At 34.4% G+C, this 22,471-nt stretch overlaps 1 protein-coding gene across 7 annotated transcripts in view; it reads right to left on the reverse strand.

The window, feature by feature from the left end:
• The window catches only part of MDGA2 (MAM domain containing glycosylphosphatidylinositol anchor 2), an 824,968-nt gene that overhangs the window by 220,546 nt on the left and 581,951 nt on the right, over positions 1 to 22,471 (reverse strand). For 6 of the 7 annotated variants that reach the window (XM_021074087.1, XM_021074085.1, XM_021074091.1 and 3 more), the window contains one exon: positions 4,174 to 4,503. The exons of the other annotated variant lie outside the window; for it this stretch is intronic. In XM_021074087.1, the coding sequence (XP_020929746.1) occupies positions 4,174 to 4,503 (330 nt within the window). The remainder of the gene's footprint in view (positions 1 to 4,173; positions 4,504 to 22,471) is intronic. 7 annotated transcript variants of the gene reach the window in all.

The following is a 22,471-nucleotide window of genomic DNA, read 5'->3' on the forward strand; positions in this document are numbered from 1 at the left end:
ATAATAATAAAATTGAAATAAACCAATAAAACATGCTTATATTAATATCAGTTAACATTAATTATACAGTAAAAGCAAGAAATGAAGAACGCATACTATTTCTGGGACTTTGTTCATCCTGTACACTTTGCCAAATGTACCATCTTTTCATTGTCACAATGCTAGTTCCATCAATATTTAAGTCAAATGTTTTTTCTGTGAAATTTTCTTGTGTAACATTGACAAAAGTATTCACAGTTCCCTGGGAAGTCCGATCAAACTTCAAGTACAGCATCCATCCCACTATGCAATCTGTCTAATTTCTAAGTCATCTGACAACCAAGTAATGTGACAACTTATACTGTAAGCTCCCTAAGGGCAAGGCCATTTGTCTGTCACCATGTGACACAGAGCCAGATACAGAGCAATAACATAATAAAATAACCTGCAAGAAACTTGAATATTAAATTGGCATACAGAACAACAACTGCTCACAATAAAACAATTTACATGTCTGCAGAACCAAGCAGGAAAAATCTCTCTCATGTGGAATTAATGGGAGAAGAAGACATAATCTGTTATCACATATATCTTAGTTTTTATTATTCAATCAGTTGCATAAGGCAAACTCCAAAATGTATGTAGCTTCCCCCTTCTAAGTTATTTAAAAATCAAATCATTAACTTTCAAAATTTTTAATAATTCTATAAACTAGGATTTACTTGAGATATTTTGTATTTCAATTTTAAAGTCTATAAAAACATATCTAGAGTTGTGGTTCTGTCATTTAAGGAAACAGTTTCAAACCATTAGGCAGAAGTACTTTGTGGTACCTCATCTTCATCTTAAAGTTTTCATGTATGTCTCTTAAAACACAGTAACGAAGATTCCCTGTAAGATTTTCTATGATAAACAAAATATTCTAATTTTAAATTCAAAATGAGATCCTAAAACTGCTTAAATTTAACATATATAAGATGTTATATAAGAAAACCACTTGACCAATTCTAAATTCAAACCAGCAAAAACAAGAATTTAAAAGGGTCCCACATACTCATTTCTTAACAGTAGTTTTCTTCTCTTTACTTCACTCATCCAATTTGTGGGAATTTCCTCTGAATCTTATTTAGTTCACAGAATTAATATAGTTCAAGATTTTCCTCTTTGTTACAGATTGTTCAATCTCTATCCCCAGTAATATCTCTATATTTCATATCAAAGCATTGCCTTAATTGTAGTCTTCTACTGTGTGGTGATAAAAATAATTTTTATTGATACCAATAGAAGCATTCAACCTCTAATCTATAGATCTTCACACTGCACTCTGGTATTCCACTCAACTGTAAGCAAAATTAAACATCAAATCCAATTTCAGCATGAAAATAGAATATGTAATCTCCTTCAGTGACTTATTCTTTAGGTTAAACAACATCTTCTGTAAACCTCTCTTTCCCCAACACAGGTCAGTTCCATGAGCATGCCACCTGTGCACCCCTCCTTAGAAGGGACCTGCACTTGCACTTGGTTTAATGCTCTATATTGCCATCATGAAATTATTCTAAAGTTCTGAACAAGGGGCACACTTTAAAAAATGTTCACTGGATACCACAAATTATGGAGCCAGTTCTGCTCCTGGGAGTGATAACATGTTAAATGATAGTATAAACTGGTTTATTGACTGAGTCTTTTTTTTTTCCCCCTTTTTAGGGCCAAACCTGCTACATGTGGAGGTTTCTGGGGCTGAGGGTTGAATCAGAGCTGCTATTGCCAGCCTACACCACAGCCACAGCAACACCCAGATCCAAGCCACATCTATGATTTATGTGGCAAAGCAGGATCCTTAACCCAATGAGCAAGGCTAGGGACTGAACCTGCATTCTCACGAACACTATGTTGGGTTCTTAACCTACTAAGCCACAATGGGAACTCCTTAAATGACTTTCTTTAAGTCAGTAGAGAAGTACAAGCTTGGATAGAGAGATCTCTATCTTGTAGAGATAATAACAGGGGAAGGAAAGAAAACCTAAAAAGAAAGCTATGTGCAAAAATTAGCTCATTTTTTGGATTTAATAACTATGTATTGAGTACCTTCTAGGTGCCATTTATTTTTCCAGATGCTGAGATTACAACAATGAACAACACAAACAAGATCTCAGACTTCATAGAGCTTCCACTCTAGGGAGGAGACAGACAATAACCAAGTCTGTCTATGGTGGGCAGGGACAGAATTGATCAGCACATTGGAAGAGGATTTAATATACCTCCTTTATCTTGAGCCCTGTCACTTTTGGGAACCAGACAAACTGATAACAGTTAGAAAACTTTATTACAACTAAAATTTTATTACTGAGGCATTTCTTGGGAATTTTCTGCTTTCCTAATCATCTTTTAGCATATTCCTTTTAAGATTTTTGGAAATTTCATGAATCAATGCTTGTCATTTATAATACATAGTTTCACACAGGCTCTATAACAAGTGTATATAAAAATGAATGTTAGAACTCACGTTGTGAATAATTATACAATGCTCTTTGCTCCTCTCCATTCTCTGCTCTCTCTTTTGTCTAAATTTAATAGTATATGAACTGTGCCCCCATCAGAAAAGTCTGTTTAGATAGAAGCATTGATTCTTTTCATATGAGTTTGTATCAATGGTTCCAAAAAAGAAATAAGCAAATAAAACCAGGCAAACAACTAAACAAACAAAGCAATAGTTGTAATTAAGTGTAGACCAAGTCTGGAAAACATCCGTCATAAAAAAGGACACATGATCATGAATCTTACCCAACTGTTCTTACTTTTACAGAAAATATAATATTTCAGATGTTCCCTAGCACACTGATGTAGGCACTCTGTGGATATGTGTTTTAGTATATGCGCTGCCAGAGAGCACAGGTGGATATTTGCTGATTGAATAAATTCATAAATGAATGGTGATTGACTGAGTATATCAATAGCTTTCCTTAGATATCCTAAAATGAGTCCATCTCCTCGGGCTGGCACTAATTTTGAAGTACAGGTTAGATTTTTTTAAAAAAATAGTTACTGCTGTGTTTTGTGTGTTTGATAACTAGAGTATGTTATCTATTCAAACACAAGTATCTTTCATCTCGATAGAACGGAATATCCCTTAGAAATAATGCAGAATGATGCAAAGTAAGCACATTTGGTCAGCCTAAAGTATGAACTATATCCTTTAAGGAATAAAATCAGTCAAGTGCACACTGCAGTTTGGAATTATGAGAAGACACAAAATCACAGGTCAATCTGTTAACATACAAAAGAGTCAAAAAGCTTCCTGACTGGAAAAGAGAAGCTGGCTGTTTAAATTCCCTCAAAAGAGTATGTCTGCTATCTACATTTGTGCAGTATGTTTTCAACACATATTATTCACCCTAGGATTATATAAAAATCCTAAATTAAAATTCAATCTGGTAACAAGCTGGCAAAACAAATAAAGATACGTTGGAGTTCTCCAGATGCATACTGATTGCAGTTCATAGAATCACAAGACTTTAAAACATCCTAAGAATTAAGCTAATGTGTCCTCCTACATTGAGAGAAAATTGATGACATATTTTTGGTTTTAATCTTAAAAGGAGAAATTTTAATCCAGTATACTTTTATATTTAGCCATTCTCATCAGGAGGAGATTCTATCACAAGGTTCTTCAAAGTGTTGCATCTGATTACATTTTTAACATCTGCATCAATGGCTTTTACTAGTGAAAGATACACTTCTTATATACCTTATATTTGAATCTGAATACTCTTAAATTATCCTGGCATTTTCTTCTTAAAACTAAATATTTTGTTTTATTTCAATTTCTAAAAATTGTTTTAAAACTTTAGATATTTGCTATTTAACTTTTAATTTTTATAGTCTCTATAGAGGATTCCTAATTAATAATTAAGAAAAATGATACTATTTAACCAAGAAGCTTCTATCATAGCCAACACTATTAATTTTAATGCACTATTTCTGTAAAGCCTCATGTAAATCTAAATGAAAACAGAAGTAACAATGTCTATAAACATAATATTTTGGGGGCATTTGGAATGTAAGGATTTTGGTTTCAGGAAGCTTTTTGAAAATAAGAATGTTCTTAGCTTGACTGATGACTATTTTGTCTACTAAACGTAAAGAAATTATTCCCAATGTGAACATCTTTGGCATCATAAATATGCTTCTTACCTGTGCTGCTGGATATATTAACATCAATACTGATATCAGATATTCCTCCTCCCTTCAGAGATGCTACACATGTGTATGTCCCAAAATCCGTGAATTTTAAATCAATGATGTCCAAGTTTGTCGTTCCCGGGGAGACATCTGGATCAGTCTGGGTAATAACCATCCGCTCAGAACTTCTTAATGGACGACCATTTTTAAACCAACTAAATGTTAACTCCTCAGAAGGAACAGCTTCTACTTGGCAAGATATTTTCACCTCACGCCCAATCTGGATGTTGTCATCTTTGTGATAAGGATCTGGTGTGATCCAAAATCGTCCTTTTTTTAATGCTAAAACATAAAAATTCCATAAGTGTTAGTGTTACTTTCATAATGTTAGGGATTCATTCACTCTAGGTAATCATCTCTGGGCTGAAATAAAGCAAATCAAAATAAAATGTATACACATTTCTTCAATTTCCAGGTAGTGTGCATATTAATAAACCTCATTTAGGTAATCCAGAAATAATCTAAAGACCTATGTCACTTAGAGACTCTAAAACTGATTTTTATAAATTGGATAATATTTTCCAGTAATATAAAAAATGCTTTAAGTCTATATATGATAAACATTGTTGCCATTGAAGTTTGAATAAATGATGAAATATGTTTATACAAAGTCATTAGGTATTAGAATTAAAAATAATGATATGGATCATTAAACCAAATTTCTTCCCTATGCCATACATTAATTATGGCACAACTCCCTAAATAACTCAAATACTGTACAAATCACAAGTTAAAAAAATTCTTCTAAGGTTGTATCTACATGCTGGCCAAAGTTAGTTTGGTAAGAATTTAGTCAGTTCATATGCATGAGGCATTTTCGTTTTTCTTTTTTTTTTTTTCAAAAAATGTACTATGACAGTTCTAATGCACCACATAGAGATATTTCCAGTAGAAACTGCTTGCTGGCTATCTCATCAGATGACCAAAAGAACCTTTTAGCAGATGGCTTGGAAAACATACTGTGTTTGTATCCCAGCAGCAGTGCTTTCTGGGTCTGAAATCTGTGCCTCAGTTTTCACTGCCTGAGTCAATAATGATGACCTACAAGAAGCTGCATCTATCTGCTTCTTAAGGGCTTGAGTTCTTAATTTTGAATGATCCATGACATTCAAGATGGAAAACAGTTTTCTCCTTTTTATGGCAGTAATAGTCTTATAGACACAGTTTTCTCTTTTCCAACATCCTACTCGTGCCCCTCTCCTGTAACATTACCATTCCTAGATGATGAAATGTATCATATGCAGTAAAGCATAATCATCAGAATAAAATATCGCTCATTCCCTATTAAACCTAAATATATGATGACACTGGGAAAAATGATGTCGATATGGGGGGACCTGCAGAAATTGGAGGCCTCCTAATTGCATTCTGGGTAGGCTTTCCTGAATTTAACTTAATTTTCCTTAGTTCAATAAAGGCCAGGACATGTAATGGAAATCTGAAGAATGATTTAAGAATGCACTAGAGATTGATACATTTTTTAATCTTAAAATTTTTTTTAATTTTCTTTACTCTCCAACCCTAAATATTTTCATCTGCTTTCTTGTTTACATCTTAATAAGGAAAGGCAAATGAATATTGAAACCAGTTTTCATATATTTATTTTTTTTCAAGAAATATTTATAGAGCTCCTGTTCAAGACTGGATGCTAGGCAAGGACCTCATAATAAGAGATGAATAAAAGAGACATAATCTTGACCATCAGGTATGGCAAATTGTGTACTCATAAATTATAGTCTTATTTATCCACCTAATACATATGATACTTATGTATAAAAAAACCACCTACTGCATAGATATGAAATGTTGTATAAGTTTGAGGAAGTCTGAATATCAGAGTAGAACCTCCAAAATACTGTTTAGAAAATGCACAAAGCTTCAGTGTTAATGAAAGTACCAAAACACAAATATTTAAATCGTACATTCTTGTATCATTGCTTGTGACATCTTCTACAATAAAATGCAGCTTATGAAACTTATTTATTCCCAGCCATAATTTTATCAGTATATGACTCTAGGATGAACTCAGGAGAAGTTATGACATTCTATTACACAGAGTCATATATTTATATTTTAATAGGACACTGGAATACATGGCTTCACACTTTGTCTAGAAAAGGAACTACACTGAAAAATGTCCATATCTGGTTACTGTATTTAGTAATACTGTGCACATATAATTCAAATATATTGATGTTCTATAGTTCAAAGAAAATTATTAGATCATAGAATGTTCTTTACTATTTTTTAAAGACCTAAAAAAATAGTATGTCAAGGAGCATTTACTTTTGCTAGAACTCATAAAATTTGAGTTTCCTTTCATTTGGTAAAATTTTTCCTTATTCTGTCACCTTAACCCAAATAAAAAATGAAACAGATAATTCCTAATTTTTAAAGATAAAAATTATATATGTTTATATGAATTTATATTTGTATATGGAGTTACATTTAGGACAAATTTCACTAAAGTTATATGTTGCTTATCATATACAAACATGACAAAAAATTATGAAGTTTCAGTGATTAATATTTATTGACTAGGTAGCTATTGTTTTCTAGCTCTGTTCCCTGCACAGTGACATAGTAAAGTGATACTGATATTGAGAGAACTGCAAACTCATCAGACAAATTAGATTTGAACTACTAAACAATTCAAAAGCCACTGATAAAAAACAAAGTCAATATATATGTTATATGTCATAGACCGTTTTATTCATGGGAAACAATATTTAAAATCCAAGGTAAAAATATTAAATATTATAAACCTAATAATCAATTAATAAATAAGACAATATATGATATATAATTATATTTTTGACAGAAAGGAAAATAACCAAGTGAGCTTTTAAGAACGAACTCATTGTTACAAATATTTGTTGATCTCAGTATCAGACAATACCAGGATTTGGCCAAAGTCAATTGTATTAGTCTTTTGAAAGGACAGATTCTGAAAAGGGAGAGAGGGACAAGTCAGTCTGGAAAGTGAGCTAAAGTTAAGGAATATTGGAATAATTGTCATGGATTGTTTAACTGGAGAGACATCTCTTTGAGTTTGCTTTATGTTACTGCATAACAAAATACCTGGTTTTGCATTCAGAACAGAAATTCTATTAAAAAAATTAAAAAGTGTGTGTGTGGGTGTTTGTGTGCATGCCCATTTGTAGTAACAAAGGACAGCTAAATTTACTTAATTTTCTAATTTACTTTGGCTGCTCAAAAAACTAAGAACATAGTTTAACTAGGCACAGGTACATGGAGAGCTTGAAATCTAATTCTAGTTTTTCATTTCTATGTGGTCCAATATGGGCGATCTAATTTTAATGGGTCAAGTGCATCATTTATAAAAATAGGAGGGTGATAGTTTTAGGCTCCCTCTGAGATTCATTGTGAGAAATAGCTTATTAACAACAGTGTGGAGCTTTGAAAATATAAAGCGTTTAATATGTTTAATCAACTGGGAAGCAGGTTTCTTCATTTATAATTAAACACTCTCTTTTTCAGTGAACAATTTATAGTAGTTCATGCAATGTTAATGTAAAGTCATTTCCTGTTACCAGTTAAGATTTCAAATGCTTAAAGTCAATCCACGATTAGTACCAGAGTATAACAGGGGTCCAATAGACATAACAAGACTCTATAGAACTAAAAAAAATTCTATAGAAAAAGAGAGGAGAAATCCCTTTCCCCAAATGCAATTTCTTAGCCTGAATATAGAAAATCCCCTAACACCAGCATGAGAGAACATTAGATTTAGCTTAATGTATCATAAATTGTGATGGATGAACCTCAGAAGGTACTTGTTTAGTCTGGCAATGCACGTAAGAACTGGCATCAAGCTGAGCCTCTGTTCCGGATAATCAGCTTAGAAACATTGCAATATAACCCACAGCCCCTTTCACAATATTGTGAGAACTGAATGCAATTGGCCCACATTCACTTTTGACAGGTTACTTGCCAGGACATTCTAATCACACTCACTGAAGTCCCTCTACTTTGAGATTTGCAGAAGTGCTCTGCAAAGAGAATAAAACCAGTGTATAAAAGCAAGGCCACTGAAAAGCCAAGTAGGACTTGCTGCTGACCTTTCCCTAGGGAGAAAAGTGGGGTTTTGCTTGCAAACATCTAAAGTTCCAAGGCAGACTTCAATTATTTAAAATTAGATTACTTCTTGAGCTGATCCTTTAGCTAAAGACCACTGGCTTTGGAGACATCTAGGCTTGTGGCTTCCTAGAATACCATTTGCAGATAAAGACAAAGAGCAGGCTGTGTGGAGTTCCCTAGTGGCCTAGTGGTAAAGGATCTGGCATTACTGCTGTGGCATGGGTTTGATCCCTGGCCAGGGAACAGAAAACAGTTTGAGAATTCGCTATATAAAAAAAGCTTGCTTCTCTGAAGAACTTTTCAAAGCTTTGAATATGCTATCATCCACACTACAATATTCCTAGAGGGGCTCATAATACTTAACAAAAAATCTTTTATTTGTGGAACATCTTTCAGGACTAGTACCTTACAGAATAAAGTATGAGAATCTATTTGTTGATGAAAATCATTGAAATGACAGTAAAATTAGACTCAATTCTTGATATTTTAGGCATTTCCTTCTAAGCATCACAAAATATTAAACAAGATACAACTCCCTAGTGAAAATAAAACTTAAAAGTAAAAAAACTAAAGGACAGCATAGTATCTTGATTTTTTGTTAAGATGTGTCTAATGGCACAACGAATTTATACAATATATTTCCAAGCCATCCAATAAATCTATCTGCACTAGCAGCAGTGTGCCTCCTTCTTTTCCCAAACAACCTGAATTTCTTAAAATTGAATTATCAGTTTGTTTCTATCTTAGTAATGCACATTTTGAAATATGCAAATAATATAACAAAGGAATTAAATGTATTAATTTCTGTACAATTTGCAATTTTTTAAATTAAAAAACATTTTTTATTATTGTTATTTCCCCATTACAATTTATTTATTAATTTTTATTTTTTATTTTATTTTATTTTTTTTTTTTGCCATTTCTTGGGCCGCTCCCACGGCACATGAAGGTTCCTAGGCTAGGGGTCGAATCAGAGTTGCAGCCGCTGGCCTACAACAGAGCCACAGCAACACAGGATCCAAGCCACATCTGCAACCTATACCACAGCTCACGGCAATGCAGGATCCTTAACCCACTTAGCAAGGCCAAGGATCGAACCCGCAACCTCGTGGTTCCTAGTGGGATTCGTTAACCACTGAGCCATGACAAGAACTCTGACAATTATTGATGTAAGCTAGGAAGACTAAATCTAGCTCAGTTGCTTGAGCAAATTATACTATTTATTTATACCTTATGTTGTTATAAAAAGTATTTTAAGTGTTAACATAAGAATATTAAAACCTGTGGAAGATAGATAAGAGTAGGAATGTCTTTTTTCTTATATACTATTTGGTATTCTTAAACTCACCTCCCTTTATCTAACAACTCCGATCTCCAATCTATAGTCTGAATGAAAGTACATTAATAATGTAAGAACAAAAAAAAAAAAAAAATCATTAAACCCATTTCCTAAAAGTAGTTTAAAATAGCACCCCTGATGATTTGAATGCAGAATTAAAGCTGAAAGGAAAGTTGGGATTCTATTTAATTATGAAGTATCAAGGTACTATTTATTTTGTGAATTTACTCAAAGCTAATTACTGAAGTTAATCATTCAAATTGTTTAAGCAAATATGGTTGAATTTTTAATTGTCTTTTAAATGTCCTTGCTCAAAACAATACTGCAGATAAGTATTTTGAGTAGAAATTGAAGTAAGAAAAAAACATTTAGGGAGCATAAATTTTGCTTTTCAATATAAGCCCTTCCTTGAAAGGGGGATAATGAAGTGGACAAGAATAATATTATTACTCTCATTATTATTCTTTTGCCATTCTTATTATTTCAGCCCTATCTTAAGTAAGGAGAAAATATGCATTAGCTATAAATTATTAAAGTGCTCAAATAATGTCATAAATAGAACTTAATATGGCTACTATGGAAATGGTATTTGACATGGTATAATGTCTTAGCACTGGTTATTTGAATAGGAGAATATAATCAGCACATCTTTAAAAATTAGTGTTTTGAGCTCACCTTTTCTATCAAATTAAATATACTCCTTCACCAAGAAAAAAAGAATGAATCTAGGGTGAGTTATATGTTTTACTAGTTTTTAAAGTCTTAGGACTAGAAACAGCTATAACATAAACTGCAGCTTAGGAAGCTCTCTGCTAAACATAGTTCTTTTGAAGTCTTTTTGAAAACAGTACATCCTTAATATTTATGGAATTGATGATGTAGTACTGAAAACCAGATGAAAATAATGAGACGGAAACTAAAAATTGTTCTTTCCTTATTGCTTTCCTTATTTTCTATCTCAAAAGCTATGGACTTCCTCCTTTCCAAAATGATCCTGCCTATACCAGCCTCTCTCCCTGTACCCTGATGCCATGCATTCTTTCCATTATCCACTTTCTCTTTAAATTTTAATATTTTCTCTTTCGTATGCTATTTACTCTCAAATTAAAGAGTTGTTTAGGTCACATCTAAATTTAGAAGACTTTCTTTAACTGTAATAATCTTGCAAATTATTTGTAATTTTTTTTTTTTTTTTTTTTTTTTTTTTTTTGTCTTTTTAGGGCCATATCCACGGAATGTGGATGTTCCCAGGCTAGGGGTCAAATTGGAGCTATAGTCACTGGCCTAAGTCACAGCCACGGTAACATCCAAGACGTGTCTGTGACCTACTCCATAGCTCAAGGCAACACTGGATCCTTAACCCACCAAATGAGGCCGGGTATCAAATCTGCATCCTCATGGATACTAGTCAGATTTGTTTCCAATAAGCCACGATTGGAACTCCTGTAGCATTTTTCTTAAAAAAAATAGTGAAACACTACTTTCCTCCCTGAGTCATCATGCACTCATTCACTTGGATAGTTCCTAAGCTGGTTTTCACTGGTGCTATTCTAACACCGAAGTTTCAAAGTTAGCAATAATCTTTTACTCAGTTAACACAATATTTTCCAGTTCTTCTCCATGTTTATATCACTTGTATTTTGCACTTCATAGCACTTTATGTTATACTCTCTTGAAAATCTCTTTTCTACTGACTTCCATGAGTGGAAAAATATAAGATATAAGAAAATAAATTCTGACTTTGCACACTAGCATTGCAATTGTCACGACACATCTCTAGTATCCCAGTTCATTTGAATTTCATCAAACAGTAGTTGTAAAGCCAATCTTTGTTGAGAAAGAAAGGATTTTTATAAATTATTTTGAATAACTGCAGATCACAAGAGTTTTTACTTAATCTTCTACCTTTCAATATGCTATACGTGTTTGGCAACAAGAGATTACTGTTTACTTTTGTTTTCCTGTTGCACAAAAGATTGCAACTTGATCCTGTGAAATTGGATTGTTATGATCATTATATAACTACAGATGTGATAAATTCACTTGAGTATTAAAAAAAATTGCAACTTGATCCATGTACATTTCAATTTAAATCAAAATTAAATTAAAATAATAATTTAATGATTACTAAATATTCTTTCATTTTTCACATTAATGACCAAGGAAAAGAACCTGGATACATTAAATGACTAAATAAAACATATCTGTATTTACAAAGAACTTATAAAAAATTATCTTACCTACCTATCCCACTTTGTAAGAAGCTGGAGTGTTAATACCACCTACACAACCTACTAAACATTCCCTTCAGTGTGTATAAGCTTTAGACAGGTTTCTTCCTGACTGTAGGCCTCTGACCTCCCTGTTCTTAGAGTATTTACCTTTAGAAAGCTTGCAATTGTGGATTCCTTCTCTGCCTTTTTGAGAAGTAAATGTTCTACAAGCTAGAAATGGCTTTCTCAAGGACCTGGGAGCCATCCCTTTAAAATGTGTAGGCACATCTCAGAGACACTGTGGGTTCAGTTACACATCACCACAACCAAGCGAATTTTGAAATAAATCAACACACATAAATTTGGGGGTTTCACCATGCATACAAAAGTTATATTTCTACTACACTGTAGTCTATTAGATGTGCAACAGCATTATGTCTAAAAAGGCAATGCATATACCTTAATTAAAGGATGCTTTATTGCTAAAAGATGCTAGTCATTATTTAAGCCTTTGATAAGCCCTAATCTTTTTGCAATAGTGACACCACAGATCACTATGAGAAGTATAATAACAATGGAAAAGTTTGTAATATTATGAGAATTACCAAAATGTGGCACAGATACAAAGTGAACAAACACTGTTGAAAAGATGGTGTCAACAGATGTGTTCAATGCAGGATTGCCACAAACTTTCAATCTGTAAAAATACACAGTATCTGTGAAGCACAATAAGGCAGAATACAATAAAATGAGGTATGCCTGTGATCACCAGAAGATATAGTACTTCTATACCCCAGTTTGTACAGGAGGATAGACCCCTAAGTTTGAAAATGAAAACATCATTTAGCAAGCACGGATGGCTTAATCAATTTGTCCAACCTTCCCTTTAATGTCTTCCAGTATTTTTCCATTTGTTTATCCCAGCATTTAAAAATCCTGTCCTTTGTTTCAGCAGAGTTATGTGTATTCTTTCTCCTTTAGTGCAATAGTCTTGATCCCTATTATGAGTCTTGAATGCAGTTGTCTTTGCTGTTTTATAACGTGTCTGATGTAATTTTTCTTTTATATCACTATGATCTTTTACATCCTTATTCTTGTGCATTATTTAAATAGACAAAAACTATTTAAATAGACGAAAACCAGTCTAGGAAATTCATTGCTACAAAGTTTCAAATGCCAAAGAAAATAATGCTTTTGTCCAGTGCGCGCGCACGCGCGCACACACACACACACACACACACACACACACACACACAGAACTGTTGTTCAAAGATGAAATGTCCAATGAGTACGAGTTTATTTGAGAGTTATGGAGGTTCATTTAATCCCTTCATGAAGCTATGCTTCCTCCAATGTGGTAAGGTCTTACTTGATCTTTAATGTTCTGTAGGTCTAGAGTTTCTGATAATAAGCCATAGGACAAGAATCTGGATTTGTGGGTTAAGCAAAAGACGATAGAACTACTAAAATGAAGTGTAAAGAGACCAAATCTAAAACTAAGTATCTTTAATATGTATGTTATAAATGTGTAATATTTCCCTTTGAAAAAGTACAACCTACGTTGCTTTAGGAGTCTTGAAGCAGATTATAGAAATACATGTCATAGTTTTTTCTCTTTTTAATGAGCAAATTGTGGCAAATAAACAAATGACATAAGGTCAACTTATAGGGATACAGAAATGTTTTTATATCCAGTAAAACTGGTAGTTGGGCCATATTTTGGCTATGATCTTTATAGGAACAAACAGGAAAAATACTAATTACATATTTCATAGTAACTGTGAGTTCAAAATACCTCAACTCCTCAAAGAAACAACAACAAAAAATTATTAGGCCAGAGATCTGAGTGGGATTTATCTCCTTAACTTGCATAAATGAGACCCACAACCAGCAGCATTTTAACCACATCTTTATGGTGACCATAACAGTGTAATTTATAGAACTAGTTTTCAATCTATCCCTCAGTTACAGGATTGTTAATTATATCAATTTATACTGGAACCAAAAGAATATGGTACAGGTGTAGAGGTGTTCAGGCTCACTTAAAAGATAAATCCAAAGACAGTATTTCAGTAAGTATTAAACAAGAGTGCATACAAATTTGTAGTCTATGAGAGCAACCCAAGGAGGTTTCACTGGTGGTTGTAGTGGAAGGGTAGTATTGCCGATGTTATATATTCAGGGTTATTTAGAAATATCTGCCTTAAGTGTTACCTGGCATAGATGTAAGATTCACATACTCTTAGAAAGGAGAAAAGTCAAACTAGGACCCAGGTTGTGTAAAGGGATGGATAGAGGGATACCTGTGGACAGGAATAAGAGAGAGAGGTCCAGAGGGTACTAAAACCTAACAAAAATACAACTTTAAGAAGTAAACAATGCTGAACACCTTAAGAAAAAAATGGTTTTTCAATATATCTCCCACGTCATGTAACTGTTTTTATTACTTAGAGCATTGTTGGATATAAGCCAGTTAGGACACATTTACCAGAAACAACTATTTCTGTGTTCAAAGAACTGCTCTGAACTCATTCTTAAAGGAAGTGATTAGATAATAAGGCCAGTAATACATTAAAGGCATGCTTTTTAAAATGAAAACATTTTCACTATTTAAAATGAAACAATGACATCAATATTTTAGATCATTTGTTCTTGAAGTGTGGATTCTAGACCAACAGAAACAGCATAATCTGGGAACCTGTTGGAAATACAGTGTGTGTTCTCCACGCCAGAACTACACTTCCTGGGGCAGGACCCAATTATCCGCATTTAAAAGGTTTCAGTGGGCAGTTTTGATGTGCTTTCAAGTTTAAGAACCACTGTCTTAGAAAATAGTTCTCCTTCCCCTCTAGGAATGCAGAGCTGGAAGAAAAGGAGACAGCCCATCGGCTTACCCAGAAGGATTATCGAGCTATTGAAGAACACATTAAAAAGTGGCCACTACGTATCTTTTTACTTTATAAGGCCCAAAAAAACCTTTTATCCTGATTATAACACTTCAAATATTATTAAGGAACAGCTCTTATAAATATCAATAACAAGAGGGTGTAAACTGACCTCGCATAGTTTAAGATGTAACTACTTACTTTCCACACAGCCAAAACCTGAGAAAAGCTCCACAAAAGCACATATTTCTCAGAGTTTCTGTTGTGGCTTAGTGGGTTAAGAACCTCGCTTGTATCCATTGGGATGTAGGTTTGATCCCTGGCCCCACTCAGTGGTTTAAGGATCTGACGACACTGCCATGCCCTGAGGTGTAGGTCACATATGAGGCGTGGATCCCTCATTGCTGTGGCTGTGGCATAAGCCTGAAGCTGCAGCTCTAATTCTACCTCTAGTCCAGGAACTTCCATACGCCATGAGATGAAATTAAAAAAAAAACAAATAAAAAACACTTATTTCTCAATTTCTTCACAAAATGTTAAAGATGTTAAGAGTAGCCAAAATAAAGTATCTTACCCTTCTTTAAGAAATTCTAACTCTCAAGTATTAAGAATGTAAGCAAACTTCATGTAGGCATATCTAAAAAGTTATGATATTCATAATTTGCAATGGAGAGATCTCATAGCCTGTCAACTTTTTTTTTTTTCCTGAGATTCAATGGCTTCTTGGAGAATCAGTTTAGGTAATAGTGAAGAATAAATATTTTGAGGTCAGATTGTCTAGGTTTAAATATGACTTCATCAATTTTTAGCTGTATGACCTTGTGCAATTTACTCAGTTTCCCAAATCTGTTCAATGGAGATGATGATAAAATGAATCCATGAAGCTCTAAGTGTACTGATATCAGCTGAAAGTAAGTAAACAGGAAATGTCAGCTGCTTTCTATTCCATATTATCTGTGCACTCAGACTTATCTCTCACACTGGTTGCTGCCAAAGGTATTAAGAGAAGAGCCTAGTGGTGGGGGAAAGCATAGAAATAAAAAAAAAAAATCACAGAACAATAAAGAAAAGGATTCATTGTGGTCGGTATTATGGAAGGGAATACTTAAAAAAATATATACAACTAGTTACCATGAAGGAAGCAGAGGAAGCCTGAGAATTAAGGAAAAAAGGGAAGACAGGGGGTTGAAGATGTTGAAAGTTCATTCCAGAAAGATTTTTACTGAACCAACAATAATTGGGTCTAGTTCAGCTTTCTCTAACTCTAGCAAATCCCCTCATGATTCCACAAACTGTATTTCTCTGTGAGTTCAACCATTCACTTTCATGCCCCTCCTATCTCTGAGGAGGCAAGTTTTGTCCTCCTTTAAGGGCTAATCTCTTAAGACTAATGTCAGCTGCAGCTCTGTGTGAAATATCCCATACTTTCAATTTACCTCTCTTTTTCTCTTAAATTCTCCCTCACAATGAGGCCCTTCCCATGTATCTATAAACATGATCAGAATCTTATTAATTAAAACAAAGCTATAACAACCAAATAATACAGACAGCCTTTCCTCAATTTCTTTATCTCCTGGAACTATTTCTTATTCACTCTGTTTTCTCACGGTCAAAACATTAATATATAAACCACTCACCTTTAACCTCTTCCAAATTAGTTTTGAATCCCATCAGTAACATAACTTTTAATAGTTCTGCTCCTTTAATAGCCACCAGTGAGGACATGCTGTGTATAACTTGCCCTGACTGCTTGTTACTACCTCTTTTACTGACTCTAATTCCACTTCCTTTTCCTAAATCTGTGCTCCTGTTGTGACTTCTCTATCTGCACTATCACTTCACAACTTGACTTTTCTTCCATAGTATTTGTCTCAGTACAGATGTTACCCTAATAAAACCCTCTGCACCCACCTCATTGACTTACGGTTGCTTATTTCCAAATGCCTGCTAGGTTTCTACCTCATGCAGCACTTCAGAGCCCATGAACATCAACTAAAACATCTCATATTGGAGTTCCTGTCATGGCTCAGTGACCATAGTGACAATGCTAACTAGTATCCATGAGGATGCAGGTTTTACCCCTGGCCTCGCTCAGTGGCTTAAGGATCTAGCATTGCCATGAGCTGTGGTGTAGGTCACAGATGTGGCTCGGATCTTTGCTGTGGCTGTGGTGTAGGTCTGCAGCTCTGATTCAATCCTTAGCCTGGCAACTTCCATATGCCACAAATGAGGCCCTAAAAACAAAACAAAACAAAAACAAAAGAACACAAACAAAAATAAACAAAAAACCAAAAAGAAAACTCATTTTGAGGTAGGAAAGACAGGGCTGCCTCCTGTCTTTCCTCTATTCAGTGGTAATTCCCCCCCCACCCCCCACCCTGCATCAAAAATACTTCCACCCATTCAAACCCCTAAAAGTAAAAGGGGGATCCTGAACTCTGCCCCTCACTTAATGGGACTCTTCTTCCAGTGTGTTACTTTCATTTCTGACCTGAATAAACTCCTTCTTCATTCTCTTTGCTCCTAAGCCTCAGTGTATACATGTTTATTTTTCCTTGGTGTTTTGTGTGCCTTGTTCAAATTCTTTTGGAGGAGTTGAACCTGGACTTTTGATAAAGCTTTTCCAGTATTATCACTACTCTAAGAAATGTCTGTGTGACTCACTTTTTTTCTTCCTATTTTATCTGTAAATATAATATAATCAAAGAAATACATATTTGAGAGCATATTATATGGACCAGGCACATTTCTTTGGAGGTCCACATTACTGGGGAATAAATGGGGAATAAATCAATGAGAATTTTATAAAGTTGTTATTCTAAAGATTCTCTCAAAATTAATTCTCTTGAATCCATTCCTTTGACCTAGGTGATAGAGAAATACATTAGCCTCATGTTTTGTTTCAGTACACTGCAAGAAATAGAGGATTAATTTAAATGTAGCTGGTCTTGAAAATATTTCCTTACCTGAACATCTCTGCATAATTCTATACTTTTTCCCCATTTTTTAAGATAGAAAAATATTTCTGCCTATAGCAAAGTTAAAACTCATCTAGTTGGAACTTCAGAGAAACTCTTTGGATTTACAAAAATATTTAAGGCCCCAACTTTAAAATATTAAGTTTTTGTTTTTGTTTTTGTTTTTTTTGTTTTTGTTTTTGTTTTTTTTTTTGTCTTTATGTCCTTTCAGGACCTCACCTGCAGCATATGTAGGTTCCCAGGCTAGGTGACTAATCGGAGCTGTTGCCTCGGGCCTACACCAGACCCTCAGCAGCACGGGATCCAAGCCACATATGCGACCTACACCACAGCTCACGGCAACGCCAGATCCTTTACCCACTGAGCAAGGCCAGGGATCAAAGCTGCCACCTCATGGTTCCTAGTCAGATTCATTTCTGCTGTTCCACGATGGGGAACTCTAGAAGATTAAGCTTTTAAAAAGCATTCACTCTAAATTATAGTACACATGTCTCTGCTTTTTTCTTTCTTTTTAGAGAAGGATTTGGAACATAGTTTTGTATTTTCTCGAAAATTTGGGGCCTATCATCATTTTACTTTACTCAACTCATAGCTAAACACCAAGTATCTTATTATGACAGAATTACCTTTTTTCTTTATTAAAGGTTACAGAGAAATACACATTTTTAGTTTGTGTCAATTTCTTTTTGGTTTCTGCTGTTTCTTTGTTTATATAACTATCAACTCTATTTCCACCATCGTCATAGGCATAATGCAATAATTTTATTTCCCCTCTAATTTGCTGTTGGAACTCTTTTATAAAGATATACATGAGCTTTATCACATGCAGTTGTGGTCTTTCTTTCCATAGCCGTATTTTTTGGTTTCTTTTGTTATATCTCAATTCTTAGCTGTGTTCTTTTGAATGGGTACGGTTTCTGTGTATGTGTGATGTCACTTTGCACTCTCTACATAGCGGGGCTGCTGCTCACTTATTCATACTTTGCCATATTCTAAGAAGGATCTAAGGGAATTTCAACATTTATTGTTAATGTATCGCATCTTGCAGTAAAAACAAAAAGAATAATAAACAACTAAGCAATGATTAAATCAAGTTAGGAAAATAAGACAAAACCTGAAGTGACGTTGATATGAAAAATCAATACAATAAACCTCTGTAGTTATTCAATAGAAGAAAGCCAGAGGTTATAAACTAAACATTATAGCAGCCAAAATAATAAGGAAAATTTAGCCAGTTATAAAACTGACAATATCTCTAGAGTGAAAACAAGAAGTTGTACAAGACAAGTACAATCACTGTTATGGCCATCAGAAAAAGGGTACAGGATAGAGTAATGAACAATGTCTTTGAACATTTTCTTACAATAAACAGGGGACACTTTTGAAAGGTTATTTATTTTTAAAAATTTTCTCAGTATAGGCTTAGAATATCAGGCCAGGGGTAATTCAGCAAGGAGGATTCTAATATGTACGGATCGAGGCAATATGATATGATATATCAATTTAGGGACTGATTTTAGAGCACTGGGCCAGTGGTTCTTGACTAAAATTAAGCAGCAGAATTACCATGTCTGAGCCAATCCCCCAGTGATTCCAAATAAGTTATTTAAGGGTAAATTTGGGGGATCTGCATTTTTAGGCTGTACCACAGATACTGATTCATGCCCTAGGATGAGAGCTACTGACCTACAGGAAAAACAGCCTACGTTGAACTCTCCCATATATTTGATATTCTTAATTAAAATTCTGAAAGTTATTGAGCTGCAGTAACTTTCAGGTCATAATCCCTGACAAGTAACCACAGGACAATCAGTCTATATTGACAGTCAACTGCAAAGCTGTATGCTTCAGCAGTCAGCCAAGTCAAGTCAGCCTCCCCTTAAAAACTGAGGAGCTTAAAACTCCCTGCTAAGTAGAAGCCTACCCTAAATTAGCTCAGCGTATTGATGACACAAACTCCTTAGATTGGCAACATATAAAACATCTGAATCACATGTTTAAAATATGAATCCAATTTAGGTATTACTAAAACCCAACCTATGTAACTGTTTATTCCTTCTCCAATTTGAGGTGAACTTATTAAGATAAAGAGGTCATAAAATCACTCCCTACAAATAAGATAAAACCTTAGATAATTTCTCTCACATATTTTTCATGAGAGAAATAACCTTTCAAAAGTAAATTTTGAAAAAACTGTTGGCTACTCAACATGCAAAATATATGATATTTGCTTTACTATTTCTTCATATACGTATAGCCATTATCATACATTGACTCTAACAGTTTTTCTTATTCAGGCTAGATAATACCTCAGAATTATTCAGGACATTGTACTAGAGGTAGTCACTAATGTTTGATCAGCATTTGTCATGCATGAAGAGATCTTTCTGAACTTCAACACAGTTACTTATTCTTCACTTGACATAAATCTTCCTTAATGAAAGACTCTACAATTTGTCAATAGGGTGATTTTTTTTTTTTTAGCCAGTTAAGGAGGGTACAGACTAGATAATAAATGATTGAAAAATTGTGTTGATACCATGTCATTAATAGATTGAGAGATGGAGTTCCCATTGTGGCTCAGAGGTAATGAACCCGACTATGAGGATTGAACCATGAGGATGTGGGTTCTATCCCTGGCCTTGCTCAGTGGGTTAAGGATCCGGCATTGCCATGAGGTGCAGTGTAGGTCACAGATGAGGGTTGGATCTGGCCTTTCTGTGACTGTGGTATAGGCCAACAGCTGCAGCTCCAATTTGCCCCCTCATCTGGGAACTTCCATATGCCTCGGGTGCAGCCCTAAAAAGCACACAAAAAAGAAAAAGAACAATAGACTGAGAGGTGTACAAACTATAATTGCTCCAAAGAACTAAGCTACACTTAATTCTGACCTTGATTCTAAAGTTTCTGTGGCTAAATTGATAAAAATCTGAGCAACAATGAAATTTCATTATTTCAACCTTTTAGAAAGAAGAGTAGTTCACCATGGAATTGTGATGTTATTAAGTATGCCTTCATTTGGAATATTACTTGAAGTAGAAACTAGCATAGGGCAATACTGGAGTGGAAGTAAATCAAATATGAAAAATACAGATGATATATGGTAGCACTATTTTAAATTCAATAATAAAGTTTAGTCATGAGGACAGTGAAATTATCTGTCCCTCTGAACTCAGTTTTACTTCAGGAAATATTTACTGAATCTAAACGTCAGTGCTAGTGCTCATCATAAGTAGTTTTAGGCTGTGTTGGCAAAAAAAAGGATGCCACCAAATGTATTATTATTTGGGTCAGTGGTTGTTTTTCTCCTAACTTCTATTTGCAACCCACCTGGAACTGAATAAAATAGAATGAAGGAGCTATAAGCAGGTAAATGTTAACACTGTCTAATTCGATTAAAGTTATTTACTGAGTATCAGTTACATAATTCAGGCATTGGAGTGACCTGTTTTCTGTCACCACAAATGCAAAAGAAAATATGATTCTAAAACAAAGCTGAATGTGCTGAAGAATAAGACTAGTGAAAATAATTTATATTGTTGTTATGTTTAATTCAAGGATTTCTGGTTGAAAAGATGTCTGTTCTACTTATATAGCCACCAGTTTATTTAGGGACACAGGATCAGATTAATTTTCTTCCACAAAGGCTTTAAAAGAGCTTTACTTCAATGAGTAAACCAATTTTGATGATCAATTTAAAAATATTTTTCTATAAATCTTGAGATATATACAGCCTACTTTTATAATACTATTTTTTCCCCTAGCCTTATTGAATATGTATTGTTGCAACTTGCCTTATTTGTTTTGAAAGGAGTAGGATACAAATACATTAGTTAAAAGTAGAGCAATTGCTCCATTTTGAATAGACAGTCACCAACCACACATCATCATTGCATTGCAACAGTTATCATAATCAATATCTTGGCTACATTCACTCAGAAAAAAAACAGGTAGAATCAACAAACACTGCCAGAGTATAATGATAATTAAGGATTGATTTTGAGTGATGTTGTGTTTGCTATTAATGAATTTTAAATAATAACGTGGCTAGGTTAAAATGCTACAATTTCTGTTACTCGGCAATACTTTATGCATTGCTTTTCATACCCTATCCCTTCCTCCAAAATCTGATATCAGTCTCAAAGATTCAGTGGAAGTCCATCTCTCACAGTTTCAGCTAAAGGTATGGATTCTTACTTCAATGAGAAAAAGAAATGGCATTAAATATAAATGCCCCAGGAGTTCCCGTTGTAGCTCAGTGGAAATGAATCTGACTGCTGTCCATGTGGACACAGGTTTGATCTGTGGCTTTGCTCAGTGGGTTAAGGATCCAGCATTGCTATGAGCCGTGGTATAGGTCACAGATGCGGCTCGGATTCCACACTGCTGTGGCTGTGGCACAGGCCTGCAGCTACAGCTCCGATTTGACCCCTAGCCTAGAAACTTCCAAATGCTGCAGGTGTGGATCAAAAAAAAGACTATATATAGTCTTTATATATAGCATATATAAAATGTTGCAAATTAATTCTGGACAAAGCTTATCTGTGGGTCCTTTTTCCTCCTGTCCCATGTGATCCCTTCACATTACATTACCATTTTGCCTGGGCCCGGGTCCATCTTACCCAATACTCTAAGTTCTTGTTTCCATTTTCAGTCTCCACCTTGCCACTTGAACTGAGTCAGCTTTCACAAATGCTAATCTCTGTCATCTTAAAAAACATTATTTCCTCATGT

This window comes from Sus scrofa, chromosome 1, assembly GCF_000003025.6.
Source record: "Sus scrofa isolate TJ Tabasco breed Duroc chromosome 1, Sscrofa11.1, whole genome shotgun sequence".
Classification (NCBI taxonomy): domain Eukaryota; kingdom Metazoa; phylum Chordata; class Mammalia; order Artiodactyla; family Suidae; genus Sus; species Sus scrofa.